Source organism: Herpailurus yagouaroundi, unplaced genomic scaffold, assembly GCF_014898765.1.
Source record: "Herpailurus yagouaroundi ecotype Mexico unplaced genomic scaffold, PumYag 159, whole genome shotgun sequence".
Taxonomy (NCBI): domain Eukaryota; kingdom Metazoa; phylum Chordata; class Mammalia; order Carnivora; family Felidae; genus Herpailurus; species Herpailurus yagouaroundi.
The window spans coordinates 37,224,616-37,243,167 of NW_024412400.1; the positions used below are offsets into that span (position 1 = coordinate 37,224,616).

General features: G+C 46.3%; 1 protein-coding gene across 2 annotated transcripts in view; it reads left to right on the forward strand.

The window, feature by feature from the left end:
- The first annotated feature begins 1,050 nt into the window (after window positions 1-1,050).
- The window catches only part of GRK7 (G protein-coupled receptor kinase 7), a 29,241-nt gene continuing 11,739 nt past the window's right edge, over window positions 1,051-18,552 (forward strand). Inside the window, exons 1-2 of one of the 2 annotated variants that reach the window (XM_040480360.1) lie at window positions 1,051-2,687; window positions 4,250-4,687. In XM_040480360.1, the coding sequence (XP_040336294.1) occupies window positions 2,076-2,687; window positions 4,250-4,687 (1,050 nt within the window). In that variant the 5' untranslated portion in view covers window positions 1,051-2,075. The remainder of the gene's footprint in view (window positions 2,688-4,249; window positions 4,688-18,552) is intronic. The other variant, XM_040480359.1, reaches the window with a different exon arrangement.

An 18,552-nucleotide genomic window follows, 5' to 3' on the forward strand; every position in this document is an offset into this window, starting at 1 on the left:
TCTCTCTCTCTCTCTCTCTCTCTCTCTTACAGAAATAAACATTTAAAAATGGCAAAAGGAAACATTTGCAACAGCAATAAAAATATAATTTAAAAAAAGGATGTAAAATATCTCATTAGCAACTCATATCAATTATATGTTGAAATGATAATATTTTGTATATAGTGGGCGAAATAAAATATATTATTAAAGTTAATTTCACTTGTTTCTTTTTCCTTTTATAACTGTGGCTGTTAGGAAATCTCAAGTTCCATGTGTGCCTTCACATATTTCTATTAGACAGAGCTGGGCGGAGTGATTACTAGAGATAAAGGAAGGTATTAGTCCAAGTGGAATCAAGCCATTCATAACATATATGTTCATCACTGAAAAGCATTCTTTTTTCAGCGATAAGGTTAAATACCGATGTGATGACAATTCTACCATTTTCTCAAAGTTCTGCCCTGTTCCATTGCCATTGTATTCATATGAACCACAGGAAAAGGCATTTCCTCCTTAAGAGACATTCTCAGACTGGTTTTTCACTACTCAGAAATGTGGACCCAGGATGACATATCAAGAACAAAAAAAAGTACCAACATTTCTGAGCAGTGGTCACTGGCGCAGATTGCCTGTCTCTACCATAGGGGTGATGGTTTACAGTGCAGCAGTGAAAGCCAAAGTGCACCCATGAGTTCATTACATAATTCTTGGTAGCATGAGGCCAAGCATGTATCTGCTCTGGGGAACGGAGGGCAGGCCCCGACAGGCCGACCGAGGTGGTCATGATGATGTTTGGACAGAGTGTGTGCTAGAAGTTGTTTGTTTGGAAAAAGATTGACCAGCTTCCCCCCGCCCCCCCCCCCACCCCCCTCCTCTCTCTCTCGCTCCGATCTCGATCTCGCTCTCGCTCTCTTTCCCTTTTAAACACTCTGGCATAATACTGAATGACTTTGTTTTTAAGCTGCCTTAGCCTTGCTTTGTGAAGAAAAAGCCTGAGTACTCTTTCCCTGTAGGACACAAGTGTTATTTTTGGAGCAGAGGTTCTTAGCCTGATCTCTGTCTAAACCAATTTCTGTTCTTTGTGAGGTCGTGGTCTGGGGCGGCTCTGAGCGATCTCCGTGGAGGGAAGCTTCCTGGCTTCGTGAGGGAGTATTGGCAAAGATGTCGAGGGGCCACGCCTGAAACTGTGCTGCTCTGGGTCTCAACACAGAAGAGGCTCATTCACATTCGGATTCCACTTATTAGATTGTGCCCTTGGAACAGTTCCAACCACATGTGGTGAAGTGGTGTTCTTTTTCTGCTTATGTCACTTCATGGGATGTTTTGGGCCAAGATGACACCCCCCCCCTTTTTTTTTTTAACCCAGTACTTTAAGTCTCAGACTCCTGGGAACTAGGAAAGCCATAACTGGATGATCTCTGCGGACTGTTCGGGGTGCAACTGACTGTGGGAAAGCCACGGTCCACTCTGAGGGCCGCAACATGAGTCCCCGAGGGCCTCTGGGAACATGTCTCAGGACTCAAAGTTCAGAGCATCCCCTTCTGTAACCTGCTCTGTGTTGGGCTGCTAGACATGGAAGAAAACCTCCCCTACCCCTCACAGTTCCTCTGCCTGACTGACCTGACATTTCCTGGGAGTTTACCTAGCTTGAGCCTGGAAGGAAATGTGTAAAATTAGAAGGAGTTTAATAAAATAATGCTGTCGGCAACAAATAGTATACCACCTTATAATGACTCCTTTCCTTTGGAAAGTGGTAACTGTGTATTCAGGAAGCAGGTATGTATGTCCCCACGATGAACAAGTGGCCTTCACAGGTGTTTCTGGCTGCTTTCTTCTTGGTGGATGGGAGCATGACCTGTGATGTGCCCTTCTCTGGCCGGCTATACATAGCCAGCAAAGCTTCTTACAAGAGAAACCTCTTTCTGTACCCTCCGCCAGTGCTACCCGTGGACTAGAAGACTCCCTGTAAATCCTCTGGAAGCTACTGAACCTTACCAGGGAAACCATCCAGCTGGCCCCCAGACGTACTGAGTCCCCACCGCAGCTGTCCATCCTTCCTTTTCTTTTCCTGGGAGCACACCTTGTGCTCAGCCATGGTCGACATGGGGGGCCTGGACAACCTGATTGCCAACACAGCCTACCTGCAGGCCCGGAAGACCTTGGATGGAGACAGCAAGGAGCTGCAGAGGCGACGCCGGAGTCTGGTGCTGCCCGGGCCACAGTCCTGCACCCAGCTCCGCCAGTCCCTGCCCCAGGACTTCAACAACCTGTGCGAGCAGCAGCCCATTGGCCGCCGCCTCTTCCGGGACTTCCTGGCCACAGTGCCCCCATACCAAGAGGCCGTGGCCTTCCTTGAGGAGGTGCAGAGTTGGGAGCTGGCTGAGGAGGGTCCTGTCAAGGGCAGCATGCTGCAGGGGCTAGTGGCCACTTGTGTGGCTGCTTCTGCTCCAGGGCACCCACATCCCTTCCTCAGCCCAGCTCTGGCCACCAAGTGCCAAGCAGCCACCACCGAGGAAGATCAGATAGCCCTGGTGGCACAGGCCAAGGCTGAGGTCATGGCCTTCTTGCAGGACCAGCCCTTCCGGGATTTCCTGGCCAGCCCCTTCTATGACAAGTTTCTGCAGTGGAAGGTCTTTGAGATGCAACCGGTGTCGGACAAGTACTTCGATGAGTTCCGAGTTCTGGGGAAAGGTGGTTTTGGGGAGGTAAGTGTCTCAGAATGGCTGGGCTGGAAGGTGAAGTACACAGCATAAAAGGATTTGGTTTTGCGTTAACAACAACAACAAAAAAACCTCAAGAGGACCTACTTAGAACTGATTTCAGTGCTGCCTGTGGAGAATTCCTAGCTGGCTCCCACATCTTTTTTCTGGCCACCATGTGAAATAAAATGAGAGTGGGTTGGGAAAGACAAACAAAATGTGGAGTTGGCCAAGAATCTTTATGATGGGGTCTATGCCAGGAGCACACTGAAGTGCCCCCCAGACACGAGAATGATAGCAGCACACGACCACGGGAGCTCTCCGTTTCCCTTAATTGTGGTAATGGACTTGATTTGAGAAAACTTCAGGTATCTGAGAAAACATTCATCCTGAAGTAAAGTTGAGAATCAATTTTATACCACTGCCATGATCAGCTCTTTATCTTTCTTTTTTTTTTTTTTCAACATTTATTTATTTTTGGGACAGAGAGACAGAGCATGAACGGGGGAGGGGCAGAGAGAGAGGGAGACACAGAATTGGAAACAGGCTCCAGGCTCTGAGCCATCAGCCCAGAGCCCGACGCGGGGCTCGAACTCACGGAGCGCGAGATCGTGACCTGGCTGAAGTCGGACGCTTAACCGACTGCGCCACCCAGGCGCCCCAGCTCTTTATCTTTCTAACTAGAAAAACATTTTTTGACGTAAAATTCACGTAACATAAAATTAACCAGTAGCCATTTCAGTGGCATTGAATGCATGCATCATAGTGTTGTGTAACCATCACCTCTGTGTAGTTCCAAGACATTTTCATCACCCTTGTACCCATTAACAGTTACTCCCCAGTCCCCTCCCCACAGTCCCTGGCGACCACTGGTCTGCTCTCTGTCTCCATGGATTTGCCTACCCTGATGTTTCATCTAAATGGAATCACACAATATGTGACCTTTAGAATCTGGCTTCTTTCACCGGGTATAGTGTTTTGGAAGTTCACTAATGTTGCAGATATATTAGTACTTTCTTCCTTCTTACGGGTGAATATTCTATTGTGTGGGTAGACTACATGTCACTTACCCATTCATCTGTTATTGGGCACTTGGGTTTTTATGCCTTTTGGCTACTGTGAACAGTGCTGCTGTGAACGTTCATGTACATGTATTGTAATACCTGTTTTCATTTCTCTTGTGTATATGCTCAGGAGTGGAATGGCTGGGTCATGTGGCAAGTCTATGTTTAACTTTTTGGGGAACCACCAAAATCTTCCACGTTTTATGTTCCCACCAGCAATGCACAAAGGTTCCAGTTTTTCCACATCCTTGCTAACACTTGCTATCTTCCCTTTCTTTTTCATTATGGCCCCCCTAATGGGTGGAGGGTGCAGAGTACCTCATTGTGGTCCTAGCTCTTTCTTGAAGAACCCCTATTGCTTTTGGCTTCTCTTTTCTCAGAAGCCTGCCATCTTTTCACCTCACCTGATTTCTGCCCTTTCATCCCCTGTATCAACCTTGCTGTCTTCTCCCACTAGTGCTTCTTACTTCTACCTCATCCTCTCCCTTTCTTTCTCTCTCTAAGGTATGTGCTGTCCAGGTGAGAAACACTGGTAAGATGTATGCCTGTAAGAAACTGGACAAGAAGCGGCTGAAGAAGAAAAATGGTGAGAAAATGGCTCTTTCAGAAAAGGAAATCTTGGAAAAGGTCAGCAGTCCTTTCATCGTCTCTCTGGCCTATGCCTTTGAAACCAAGTCCCATCTCTGCCTGGTCATGAGCCTGATGAATGGGGGAGACCTCAAGTTCCACATCTACAGTGTGGGTACACGGGGCCTAGACATGAGCAGGGTGGTCTTCTACTCGGCCCAGATGACCTGTGGAGTGCTGCACCTCCACTCACTCGGTATTGTCTACCGGGACATGAAGCCGGAGAATGTGCTTCTGGATGACCTCGGCAACTGCAGGCTGTCTGACCTAGGGCTGGCCGTGCAGATCCAGGATGACAAGCCTGTCACACAGAGGGTGAGTGGCTCTCGCTTGGTCCCAAGGGTGGGGTACAGAGTCGGAGAGAAGGGGAGAGGGTTGATCTATTCCCAGGGCAAACGGAGTGTTGGACATAATTCTTCTAATTTCCTTCTCCCTAAAGCCCTTATGTTGTCATCTTGCCTTAAGTGGAGTGATGTAAGAGGATTAGCTTAACTGGTTATTTGGGGGTTACTTTGCTCTCCTTTCCTGGCAGGCACAGGGAGCTTTCTTTGTGAGTTGGAAATGGTCTGTGTTTTCATGGTGAGATGGAAAGAGCTGAATGCATAGTCGGCAGGTAGTATGTTCCGCCGATAACCACCTCCCTGGTGCTACATTCCTGAGTCCATAAAGCCTCGGTTTCCTCCTCTGGAAAATTTTAGGGGCTGGGTCCTAAAATTCCAGGAACCTAGGAGGTAAATTTTAATCGGATAAGAAAAAAGAAGAAACCCCTAACAGCACATTAAAGTAAATACCTCCTTTCCCGTTGAGTGTGGAGGGGGGAATGTTTTACATTTGGATACAGATGAAATTCTGAATGAAAATTTGTAGCAGAGAACAAAGGCAACTAGTTTATTTTGATCAGTTTGTTTCAAAGTGGCCTGCAGAGAATTCTTTGATTAAAAGGGTATTAATTCTTTGATTAATTAAGCAATTATGTTAAGTAAACAATACAAAATCTCTGGGATTCTGACAGGGCTTTACCTTTGAGTTTCTGTGCACAAAGGTGGGAGACAAGGGCCCAAGTCAGGTTCTTAAACATTCACTTGAAACTTTGTTTTTGTACGGTTTCCAGCTTACAAGGCAGGGAGGACAATCAGCCAAGGAAGTGAGAAAAATCATGGCAAGTTTGGGAAAGTGCAGGTGATTTTATGTGGCTGTAACATAAGGGATTTTGACAAGATGTGTAGGGCTCAGATCATACAAAGTCATTGGAATACTTTCTTATGGGGGTTGAGGAGCCCTTGAAGGGTTTTAACAAGGGGAATGACGTGAGTAGGTTCACATTTTTAGAAGACTAACTTGGATTGTAGATGGAAGGTAGAGGACCTTGTTAGGAGGGATTGAAGACAGTAGGATTGAAGACGTGGGAATAGATTGGCACCATTGGAAAGAGACCTGCTGGGACTTCAGGACCAGCTGGGTATGAAGGCAAGGAAGAGGGAGGGTCTCTAGCTCCAATGACTGCATAGAGGAGTAAAAATGTTGGAAAGCTGGCAAGTTCAGCGGTGATTGTGTTGTATATGTGACAAGCAGGTCCAGATGTTCCCTGGGCATCTAGACCTACAGGTCTGGTACTGTGGAGAAAGGTCTGGGCTAGATATTGGGATTTGGAGTCATCGTGACTTGGGCAGCATCCAAGAGGAGAGGAGCAAGGATAGAAGCTGAGGAACATGAACGTGTAGGGGATGTGGAAGAGGAGCCTTGAAGAGGTTAAATAAGTAGGTTGAGGGCTAGGAGTGGCATAGTCATGGGAGCTGTATCAGTTAAGGGTTGATCTCGGCAGTATATCATAGAAAACCCAAATAGCAGTGAATTAAACAAGACAGGGCTTTATTTTCCTTATGTAACAAGTAGTGTGGAGATTAGTGGTGCTGGCATTAATTCCACAGCTGCAGGATGATGAGATCGACATCTCTGAGATTTTGGTCCTTTCCATGCTCCATAACCGTCTGAATTTGGAAGAGAATCCTGAGCACCAGATAAGAAGACAGTCTAGCAGACATCTTGACTTTGGTCTTGTAAGATCATAATCAAAGAACCTTGCCATGCTGTGCCCAGACTTCTGACCTGAACTATGAACTAATAAAGGAAGGTAACTGGGGGAAAGATTTTTGTATGATAGCATCAAAATGAATAAAGAATATTAGCAAGGTGCTGGACATTGTTAGAAGGACAATGTTGTCCTTTCTAATAGGGCTCAGAATGTGTACCATCTATCATAATAGAACGTGAGGCTGTAACAGAATTTGAAACTCTGGACTTGATTCTTCCAAGTGGGTCACTCTTCCCTGGGTAGGAGCTAGGCATCCTTGGAAGGGCGCAGTCCCTTTAAGGCTATTGGGGGACACTAGGTAAAGCACTTTGGACATTGCTGTATAGGCAATAGGGAGCCATTGAAGGTTTTTCAACAAGAAAGTGGCATGACCAGAGTGACCTTTTAGGAAGATGCTTTGGACACTATGTAAGATGAATTACAGGAAAAAGAGACTGGGTTTGGGTCCCCACAAGCAGCAACTAGAAGGATCTACACAGGAGGTAATGAAGGTTGAGGAAAGGCTTTGGGCTCTGAGTAGTCATATGCCCAGAGTTCAGCAGCCCCTGGCCTCTCACCTAGGCTCCATCAAGACCCATATCTGGACTGACTTCTCTTAAAATGTGGTTGTCATCAGTGGACGGGATGAAGTGAGCACAGAACCACTCCTAAAATGTGGTGACAGAGGGAGACACCCCAGGGAAGAAAGACACAGGTGTCTCCGCTCAGGTGTGAGAAAGGCCAAGGCAGACACACCGGGAGAGGCAGGGATGTTTAAGAGTGCTGGCTTGGGAGGCATAAAACCTGGATCCCTGTCCCAGCTGTGTCACTGAGTTACTGTCTGCCATTTTAGGCAGGCCTAAGGGCCTCCTTCATCTCCCAAGTTTTATGAGTCTGTGAGATAAGTCTTTGAATTATTTGGAGGAAAAGACTTGTAAATTCAAAACATTAACGTATGGAATAGTTACTATGATTTATGGGACTATCAGTCAGGGTTCTTATGGAACAAAGTGAAGTTACTTAAGAAGTGAAATTAATAGTTTTCATAACTAAGAAGCTCAGAAGACTGGCCTGATCCAGGTGCCTGAGCAGTGTCCCTGGGGATCTCTCCCTCTGTTTCCCCACACTGCTGTCCTTCACGTTAGCCTCACTCTCACTCGGGTGATCCCCACATAGAGGCCATCTTCATACATACCCTACCAACTGAGCAACCCCATGGACAGAAAACACTTCTTTAAGAAAAATTCCTTCACATTTCCCAGTGAAGACTCTCAATGGACAACTTAGGTCACATGTCCAAGCACAACCAATTCTACTGGCCAGGATGCAATCACTGCTATTCCCAGGAGCCGGGGAGAAGGTCTGTCCTATCTAAACACGAGAATGTGTTCTCCAAAGGAAAATCAGGATGGAAAAGAATGAGAAATGGATGTCAGCTAGGCAAAAAGCAGTAGATGCCCCTAATAACTGCTGTTACCTCCGTGGTTTGAAAAGTTTGAAAGACTTCTGACCCCTTAATCAAGGGATGATGGGACCCTCACAGAAGATTCTATGAGGTAGGAATATTAATAGCTCCATTTTACAGATGGAGAAATTGAGATTCAGAGAGGTTAAGTTACCCACTCAAAGTCACATTGCTGATATGTGACATGAATCTGGGTACATCAGATTCGAGGGCACTTACAGATTTTGGTTTTGGTTTTGGTTTTGATTTTGAGACAGAGAGAGACAGCATGCACATGCATGTTGTGTACACACGTGAGTTGGGGAGAGGGGCCAAGGAAGAGGGAGAGAGAGAATCTTAAGCAGGCTCCACTCTCAGCACAGAGCCTGACTCAGGCTCAGTTTCACAACAGTGAGATCAAAATCTGAGCCAAAATCAAGAATTGAATGCTTAACCGACTGAGCCACTCAGGCGCCCACCAGGGCACTTACAGTTCGTTTCTACTCTGTTAAATTCACACAGAGGGCAGGACATAGAGCCTATGGTTTTTAATACTATGAAAGGCTTTCTCTCAGTAAACCTCAGAATAAGTACATGTGATGACATTAGCATATCTTCCTCAGCCTGGTCTGATGTGGATACCAACCACAAATCTACTTGAACTCCCAGAGTGAAGACTTCAAAAAGGAGCACCCCCACCTACACAGGGAATGATGTGACTAATGTCTCAGAGCCAGCCTCCCACACAGGCACAATATAACTAAACATGGTCCCAGCCACTGTCTGTGTGCATTTTTAATAAATGTGATAAGCACTCCTGCCTGTTCTCAGCTGACATCTACATGCATACAATAAAACTAATTCATATCACTTTTTTAGGGACTTCAGGAAGATATAATAGGAAAATTGGGCAGTGGGACTCATGCAGAGAGACTTTCAGTTTCTGAATTCTATGTGGAGAACAGTGGCCTTCAGATTTTATGGAACATGAGTCTTTAAGACTTGCTCTTTTGTCAGGAATGGGAATGAAATTAGAACAGTGACCAAAAACCTTTTGACACATTTGGTTACCTTGTCCTGCTCTGACATTTCTGACCAAATCCTCATATTCAGGGGGATCATGGGTGACAGAGGTTGGGCATTATATTTATTCTGAAGTCTCTTTTGTCCCAAATACAATGCTAGAGACACAGTGAATAAGTGATTTAAAAAAATTTTTTTTATGCTTATTTACTTTTGAGAGAGAGAAAGCACGAGCAGGGGAGGAACAGAAACACAGAATCCAAAGCAGGCTTCAGGCTCTGAGCTGTCAGCTCAGAACCCGACGCAGGGCTCAAACCCATGAGCTGCGAGATCATGGCCTGAGCCAAAGTCAAATGCTTAACTGACTGAGCCACCCAGGTGCCCCTGAATAAGGGAGTTTTAAAAGATCTCAGAATGTATTTAATCAAAATTAACACCCACAGGGGTGCCTGGGTGGCTCAGTCGGTGGAGTGTCTGACTTCAGCTCAGGTCATGATCTCACGGTTTGAGAGTTCGAAGCCCACATCCAGCTCACTGCTGTCAGCACAGAGCCCGCTTTGGATCCTCTGTTCCCCTCTCTCTGCCCCTCACCTGCTTGCGCCCTCTCACAAATAAATAAACATTAAAAAAAATTAACACCTACATACCTCACAATCATTATGACTCTGCTCCAAAATTTTTTCTCTTTGAGAATTTACTTCTGAGAAACAGTGTAAGAGCCTTACAGGAGAGGAATTCTGGTGATTTCTTGGTCACACATTGGTCTCCACCAAAATTACAACCACTATCATTAACTAAATTAATTCCTAGTAATTTTTGATCACTACCAGAACTTCAAATCCATTTTCAAAGTATTTACCACTGTTGAAAGGCATTCAGAAATATTTGTTATAGTCTTAGAATTATTTTTAACATCCCTTCATTCAAAAGGCAGTCATTCATTCACTCACTCCTTCATTCAACATATATGTACCAGCATTTCCCACACACCAGGACTGTGCTAAACCTAAGAGATAGAATGATGAGCAAAAAATGGACATGATTTCCTGCCCTCATGGAACTTAGTCTAGTGGGGAAGATAGAACTTAATAATTACTCACAGGAATGTAAAATTTCAATTATGACAAATGCTGTGAAGATGTGGTACATGGGGATCTCCAAGGAGGATTTGACTTAACACGTGAGAGGCAGAGAGTTAACCATAAGGGAAATACAACATAACTTGATATCAGAGGGACAGATAGGTATTCACACAGCAAAGTCCTAGGAGAGTGTCTTGGGCTGGGTTTCCTGGAAACAGACTCAGAGACCCATTTCCATGTGGAAGACTTATTAAGGTGCATTCTCAGGAGATGTATGCATGAAGAAGGCAGGACTTGTCAGAGGGAGAAGCTGACCCACAATGAAGTGGAAGGAACTAAGACCTCAGTCAATCCTTCAACAAGCTCTTGAGTTGGGATGGCCCTTCAGAGGCCATACCTTTTAGGGATCCCTTAAAGGGCCAGTCAGTGACCTTGGCCTGCTGCTACAGGGGGCAGCTTGGGGCTAGGCAGTTGCCTGGGGTGAGGTGCAGCTGTGAGCCATCAGCAGTCAATGCTCCCAGCCAGGGCTGGCCATATAAGTTCCAAGCTTCTTGCAAATTGCTAATGGAGGACCCTCATTCAAATATCAGCAAAAAGCTTTCTCCTGTCTTCCATGATCAATCTTTGAACAAGTCATGGTGGTTTTTTATTTGCTATTCAGTGTCACATTCCCTCAGGCTTGGAGAGATAGGAGTGAGGGAAGACCCTCCTAGGCCTCAGGCCCCCACCCACTAGCTGGGCCTGAGGAAGCATGTGCCTGACCCCAACCCTGAACCCAACCCTACACCTGAGTCCAGGTCTCCACAGGGGCAGAGACTCACGACAGTTGCTGAGCGGAGACAGTGGAGGAGACAACCAGGAGCCCACGACTGGGAGGCAGAAATGTAGCAGGAGACAGGACTGTGTGTGAGCCAGGCTGCACGCCCCAGGCACATGCTTCGTTGTCTCATTGGACTTAATTTACAAGACAAAAATTCAATAATGGGTCAAGACAGTCTCTGTACAGCTTTTAACCCTAGCACTGGGCTGCTGCTGGGCACAGGACAGCATTGGAGGCTGGCCTTGATCCCAGGAGGAGTGGAGGCCACACCTGAAGAGGGGATCTGGCTAAAGTACCACGGTCTCCACTCCAGGTGGGATCGCCAGTGCAAGGGACCTGTTGCTTTTGGGGAAATAAAAGGAAGCCAGGAAAGGAAAAGGACAAGGCAAGAGGAAATGTGGTTCAAATGAAGCCGGAGAGGTGGCAAGGGCCACACCAAATCTGGCACTACAGGCCATGTTAAGGACTCCAGTTTTTTGCTTAAGAGTATCAGAAAGGAGATACCTGGGTGGTTCTGTCAGTTGAGCAGTTGAGTGTGTATCTCTTGATCTCAGCTCAGGGCTTGATCTCAGCTCAGGGCTTGATCTCAGAGTCCTGGGTTCAAGCCCCACGTTGGGCTCCATGCTGGGTGTGAAGCCTACTTAAAAAAAAAAAGTATCAGTAAGTCTTTGAAAGGATTTAATTAAGGGAACAAAATACTTAGATTTCTGTTTTGAAAAAATTAGTCTGGGGGCACCTGGGTGGTAAGCATCTGACTTTGGCTCAGGTCATGATGTCATAGTTTGTGAGTTCGAGCCCCAGGTGGGGCTCTGTGCTGACAGCGTGCAGCCTACTTTGGATTCTCGCTCTCTCCGTCTCTGTGCCCCTCCCCCACTCAACTCTCTTTCTCAAAAGTAAACATTTAAGAAAGAAAGAAAGAAAGAAAGAAAGAAAGAAAGAAAGAAAGAAAGAAAGAAAGAAAGGGGAAGGGAAAGAAAAGAAAAGAGAAGAAGAAAAGAAAAGAGAAAAGAAAAGAAAAGAAAAGAAAAGAAAAGAAAAGAAAAGAAAAGAAAAGAACATTAGTCTGAAGTAAGAACCGACCAGAGGGAATTCAGGTGGATTATGGTCATTTGTAATCCAGGTGAGAGAAGGTAGCAGCTCAGATCACAGAGCAGCTCTGGTGGAGCCAGAGCACAATGGATGAATTGGGAAGAGATTTCAGAATGAATAGGCCTCAGTGATTTGGAAAAGGCGTAAGGGAAAGAGGGGTGTCAGGGGTGATTTATAAGTAAGGTTGTATCACAGGTACAGACTTGGACCCTGAGTATAGGGAACCAGGCACACAAATGCTTGCCTTCCTAAAGCCCCAGAACAGGGAGGAGACTGACAAGTAAAAGGGCAGTGAGAATACATGTGAACAAAGTTGTCCAGGTCGGGTGCCTGACATTGGATTGTGGTGTCGGGAAGGGCTTCGGGGAGGTGATGACAACTGAGTTGAGACTTAAAGGCAAGCAAGCTAGGCAGGTGAGGAGGAAGGGTAAAGGCTGGGCAAAGGAGTCCTCAACTGAGGACAATTCTGGCCCCCAGGGGACTTTTGGCAATCCTTACAGGCATTTTGGTTGTCGTGATGGGGGAAGTGCTACTGGCATCTGGTGGGTAGAGGCCAAGGATGCTGCTAAACATCCTATAGTGCACAGCGCAGCCCTCACCACAAAGAATGATCTGGCCCACAATGTCTGTGCTGTCACAGTTGAAAAATCCTGCCGAGCTTAAGGCCTGAACCAAGAGGCCCCGGGGCTCAGGCACAGAACGACTCGGCAGCTGCCCAGAGTGTGGAGTCACTGGGTGGGAAGGGTGCAGAGAGTACAACTGGAGAGTATAGCAGATGTCAGGCCCTCGGGGGCTGGAGGAGTCAGGCAAGGGCTTTTGAACTCAGGGCCTAGGGTGCTGGGGAGCCATTGAAAGCTTTCAGGCAGGAAAATGACAAAGCAGGCTTGGAAGGACACTCAGGAAGAGAGAGTTGGGATGGCAGTAAATAGGAGGACCTGGGAACTGGAGGACGCTGGAGACACATTGTCCAGTGAGTTGTGGAAGTGAGGAAAGAGAGCCAGGAGGTCTGCAGGGGCGGCAGGAGGGGACTGTCATGCGGGGAACCAAAAAGTTGCATCATGGAAGTTTATGTGGACACGTGTTGGCAGCCCAGAGGATCCATTCAGATCAGGTGCAGCTGATGAAATATGATCCTCAGCGTCAACCAGATGGAAGGGGTATGTGTGTCAGTCCTGGTTCTGACACTTACCGTGGCTGCGGTGCACAGACTGACCCCTCACGTGGGGCACTCGGCCATAGGGATGCTGAGGACTGAGGGCCAACCCAAGCTGTGCAGGGTGCCTTCTTGTAATTGGCACAGACATGCCATTTAGGCTGGCTTAGCCCTGCACTTGACCCCAGGCTGTCTGCCTCTTAAGCTTAATGATACGATTAAGAAACAAGGTAGATAAAAGCCTAGCAAAGGGTAAACCTTTAGTAGGTACTCAAGAAATGATTGTTCTGATTATCCTACCAGAAGCCAAATACCAGACCCCTCAGTCACAATTCCTTCTGTTGCATTGTTTCTGCCTCACCTGTTGGCACTGGGCTTCTCAGGTGACCTCTGCACCTGTGCTTTGTTCTCTGAGAGGCACAGGGAGCCAGCAGGACTATGGGGCCGCAGCAGGTGCAGTGGGGCGGGGGCACGCAGCTCCCCTGTAGACTGAGCCCATCAGGCACGTAGTTGCCTTGCTTCCTCACAGTCACATGGTACTCACTTGTGGTTTCATTCTGAGCATCTTAGAGACACCATGGAAAATGGGCCTCAGCCCTCTGCCGGAGAGATCCACTAGGGAACGTGGAGCCACCAAAGAACACACTCCAGTGGAAGAATCGCGACTATCGATCTCTGCCCGTGTGCCAGGCCCTGAATTTCAATCTGATGTAGTCTCAGAGGTTTTGGAGTCTTTCTTCTTGGGTAGCTGTCCTGCCTGAGACAACCGGAACCCAGGCTTGGTGACCGTGGTCTCTAATACCTGTTAAGGCTCTGCTCTGTGCCAGGCTTTTGGGAGGTATTCAGTAGGTCTTTGCGCTTTAATCCTCATCACAGTCCTATGAAGTAAGAGCTGTGAGGCAGGGGGTGACCAGTAAGTGAGAGAGCTGGAATCCGAACCACAGCAGAATGACACCAGGCTGTACAGCTGCGGAAAGCATTATTGCAGAAACCTCTCTTTTGGATCCCCTGCAGGGGCTCTCTGAAATAGGTGTCCTCCCTCGGCTGTCACAAAAAGCAGGAAGCCACCTCTGGTGAGGCTCCTGCTGCCCACCTAGGAAGTGGCCAGCAGAAAGCAGACCAGGTGCAAGAGCAGGCACTCTGGAGGCTGCAGCCTGGGGCTGAGCAAGCAGGCGGAGCCTCGGAGCTGAATCCCCTGGGGTCTCAGGCCGCATTCCTCTGAGGTCTGCAAAGGCCACCGCTTAAAGGCGCAGAGGAGCAGCTGGGAACGAGAACAAAGCGGCCAGGCCCCCCTCGGAGGAAGGAAGGAGAGAGCCCCAGGAAACAGCTGATAGCGCTAAGCTCAGCTTGTTTTTTTCCTCTGCTCAACAGTTCTCCTGCCACGGCAAACAAAAGATGTACATTCTGATTCCCTCTTCTGTTTGGATTGTGCTGTCGAGTGGATCTGGTTTGTGATGAGCTGGGGTTGGGGGGGTTGGAAGAAGCATCCCGGGCAGTTTCTTTCTCTGCTGGTCAGTTTGCTGGGCCACCACCGACAAACCCAGAGAGCTTCCTTTTCTGCATATTTCTCCCCACTCGGTCATCAACTCCAGTCTGGCCTGGTCGCACCAGGGGCACGACGCTGGCATTTCTTCTAAGGATGGAATTTAAGCTTGCCAACTTTTCAGATTCAGTGGGAGCTGGAGGTTTACTGGTGACTTTGACCTTGAAGGACCTGCACGTACACAGGCATACTTGCACACACACCCTTTTTTTTATGGATACACAGAACTATTAAGTTGTGAACTGTGCCCTCTCAGTCCCATTGAAAGTCCCCTCCCTGTTCTCAGCTCTGCCAGGGTCACAGTCCACTGCTGTCCAGAGCCACATTGGGACTGCCCAGCCTGGCCCTGCCACTCAGCTCCCATGGGCCCAAGGGTAAGAGTGAGGACAGCTACAGGGCCAGTGGAAGCCAGCATCCAACAGCAAGAGCAATGTAATGGGCATCTGCACAGGTCCTGACAGGCTGGCTCTGATCCTGATCTGAGACTAGCGTGTGCACCTCCCTCCAACTTTCAACACCTGTAGGTGTCAGGTGGTCCTGATGGGCCTAAGCAGTACACATGTGTTGACTGTAGTAGATGCACTTCCCGCTCCCCCCCGGCCGCGGCCCCCCCCCGGAGTATAAAGGAGGCGTCATTATTGGCTTTCTAAACCCCGTGCGGTGTGATGCTTGATGCCCTGCCATGCTGGGGATACCTTGTTTTGCCTGACCAGGTCTTGACTATGTAGGTCCATCAAGAGGCATTGTAAAACCAAAAGAAAAAAAAAGGGGGGGGGGGGGAGAAGGAAGGAAACAAAACAAAAAACATACACAAAACCTCCACTAAGTGTTTTGTTGCTGCTGACACTTGGGTGATCCCTATAGCCCTGGCAATGGCAGTTCTGGTCACATGGACTGAAAGCGACTGTTTTGATGACACAGAGACTGATGTGCAGGGGCCCTTTGTAACTGCAGGAGTTAAACTAAGCTGTGAGAGGTCAGCATGGTTGGACCCTGCCCCATGCTGCTTGGCTAATTCTCTCCTCCCACCCCACTCTGAGGAGGCAGTTCACATGCAGAAGACAAATGGCATAAAGGGCAGGCAATTAATTTTTTCAGCTGGAGGCTGCGATGGAATTTGGGTGCTCAGAGTCTGGCGTGTGCCTCTAATTCCATTCTTCTCTGTGAAATACCTCCACTCCTCAAGGAGGTGGTGCCCTTCAAAATTCCATCACTGACATTTTCTGTCTTTAGGGCCAAGAGGTAAAGATAGTCCTGAAAACTATTTGGAATGCATCTCAAGCTGCCCTGCATGCTGTCCTGTGCTCCTTCCATTATACCAAGAGGCTGTAGTGCTGTGAGGATGGTGGGCCGACTCTTCATTTATTTCCCTGGGGAGGGAGCAAGATGGTCCTGGAGGATGGCTCAGGGTCTGGTCCCCACCTTCTAGCAGAGGTTGCTTGTGTGGAGCAGCCCAGCCAGCCTGATGAGCAGAGATACAGGCAAAGGATGAAGAGCTTGTTGGGGAAAGGGGAAGGGAAGCAGCTTAAGCAAGAATGGACCAAAATGAGGTCTTGGTCCTTGATAGATAGAGAGAGGGAACGAGAGGACTCTAAGGGGAGCAGAGAAATCTGAAGGGAACTTGGAAGAGTTTGAAACAGCCAGCTCACCTACTTCCCTAGAGGCAGTGCAGTGTCGTGGTTCAGAGTGCAGACCTGTGTGTGAATCCTGGGTGGATGACCCTGGGTAAGATTTAAACCCTCTGTGGTTCTGTTTTCTAATCTGTAAAATAGGAGATAAAATAGTTTCTGTCTCATAGGTTTATCATAGAGATGAAACGAGAAATTCACGTAAAGCACTTGAGAAAATATTCAGCATGTAGTAAGTATTGTACATTATTTCATAGAGATGAAACGAGAAATTCACGTAAAGCACTTGAGAAAATATTTAGCACGTAGTAAGTATTGTACATTATTTCCAATTTTCTCCCCAGCCTGTGTCTTACATCCTTTGTTTTAGGACAAGGCATGTTCTCTCCTTTCACCCTATACCTTCTACTGAGTAACCGATGTTTATCTGGTGTCCTGATTAGCTATTTTAATCCTTACAGTCACTCACCTCTGAAATCTGCTAATTGGAAGGGGGCCACACACAGAGCAAGCTCACAATGAGTATTGCTAAGTAGAATTTACCAATCACCACCATCTAAACTGCACTTGGATGTCGTTTGTAATCTTTCATCATGCCTCTCCAACCCCAGCAGAAGAGACTGAACCAGAGAGAAGCTGGACCCAGGAACATATAGCTCAGCTGAGAGTTGTAGAGAGTGAAATACTTTGTACAGGGAGACCTTCCATCCCCTCCACACCTTAGCTCTCAGAATGAGAACAAGCAGGCTGACCCCTTTCAGATGGGGTATTGGAGCATCTCTGTCTGGGGAAACTGAGCATGCTAACACAAAAGGTCTGTGGATACTCACAGGTGGGTCCCCATTGAAATGGCTTGGCAGGATCACCCTATGGTGAAGCCCATCATTTGACAAGCTGCTTGTCAGCTTTAAACATGAATAGTCAAAGATCATTTATTATTTGAAAGAACCTTCCAAAATGAAAGACTATGCAAAAACCAACAGAAGAAAGAAGCTTATAGAGAGCAGAAACAATGCAATGAATAGAACATTTTTTTTGTTTATAATTAATATCATATGAGATTTAAGAGGAGATACTGCATCCATGAAACAAGAACAAATGCTAGAAAACAAGAAACATTCAGAGAAGAAAAGGACATTTGGAAATAAAAAAAATCATGAATAAGTTTGCAGAACAACATGGATAAATCTCAAAACATTACGTCAAAAAAAAAAATCAGACACGAAAGAATACCTACCATACAATTCCATTTACATGAAATCCAAGAACAGACAAAACTAATCTATGGTGACAGAAATCAGAAGGTGGTTGCCTGCAAAGTAGGGACGAGAATGGACTAGAAAGAGACACAAGAGAACTTTCTGGGTGGATAAAAGTATTCTATATCTTGTTTGGGTGGTGCTTATATGGGTATATTCAATTATCAAAATTTATTTAACTGAACATCTACTATCTGTGCACATTTTTCTATGTTAATTGTATGTTAATAAAAAACATTTGCAGAAATGAAATTTCAGTAGAAGGATTAAGCCCCTAGATCTAGCTATTAATTTATAGGAAACACTAAGGATAGAGGAACATGTTAAATGATACCACAGGGATGCTATCAGCAAAATCTCACCTGGGATACTCTATAGTTTAGCCACTTTTTCTAACAAAAATTTTCAGAGGACTGGGAGGCAGAGAGATGAGGTATTTATGTATTCACAAAAATTTATGAGACATACCAAGCAATTACACTGTATTAACCTTATTTGTATAACAAACCATTTATAGGACAGGTTTACAGGACAAGTGGAGAAGTGTAAGCATGTCCAGATTTTGATAATGATAAAGAATTGTTGCTATTTTTAAAATGAGATAATAGTATTGTAGTGCTTTGGCATTGTTTGTTTTTTAAGTGGCCTTATATTTAGAGATTCATAGTGAAATACAAGTGATATGATGTCGAGGATAGTCTGGGGCAGTAGGAGTGGGTCAGGGATAAGAGATGAAACAAGATTGACCATTTGTTGATAATTGTCAAAGCTGAGTGTAGCCTCTACTGGATTTATTATTCTCATCTCTCTTTTGTGTGTGCTTGAAATTTCCCATAATAAATTTCCCATAATAAAATACTTTAAAAAAGAAGACGAATTGGAGAAAAAATAGAGGGAATGTCCTGGAAAGAAAGAAGGAAAAGAAGAGAAAAGAAAAGAAAAGAAAAGAAAAAAGAAAAGAAAAGAAAAAAGAAAGGAGGGAGGGAAGGAAGGAGGGAGGGAGAGAGAAAGAAAAAGAAAGAGAAAGAAAGAAAGAAAGAAAGAAAGAAAGAAAGAAAGAAAGAAAGA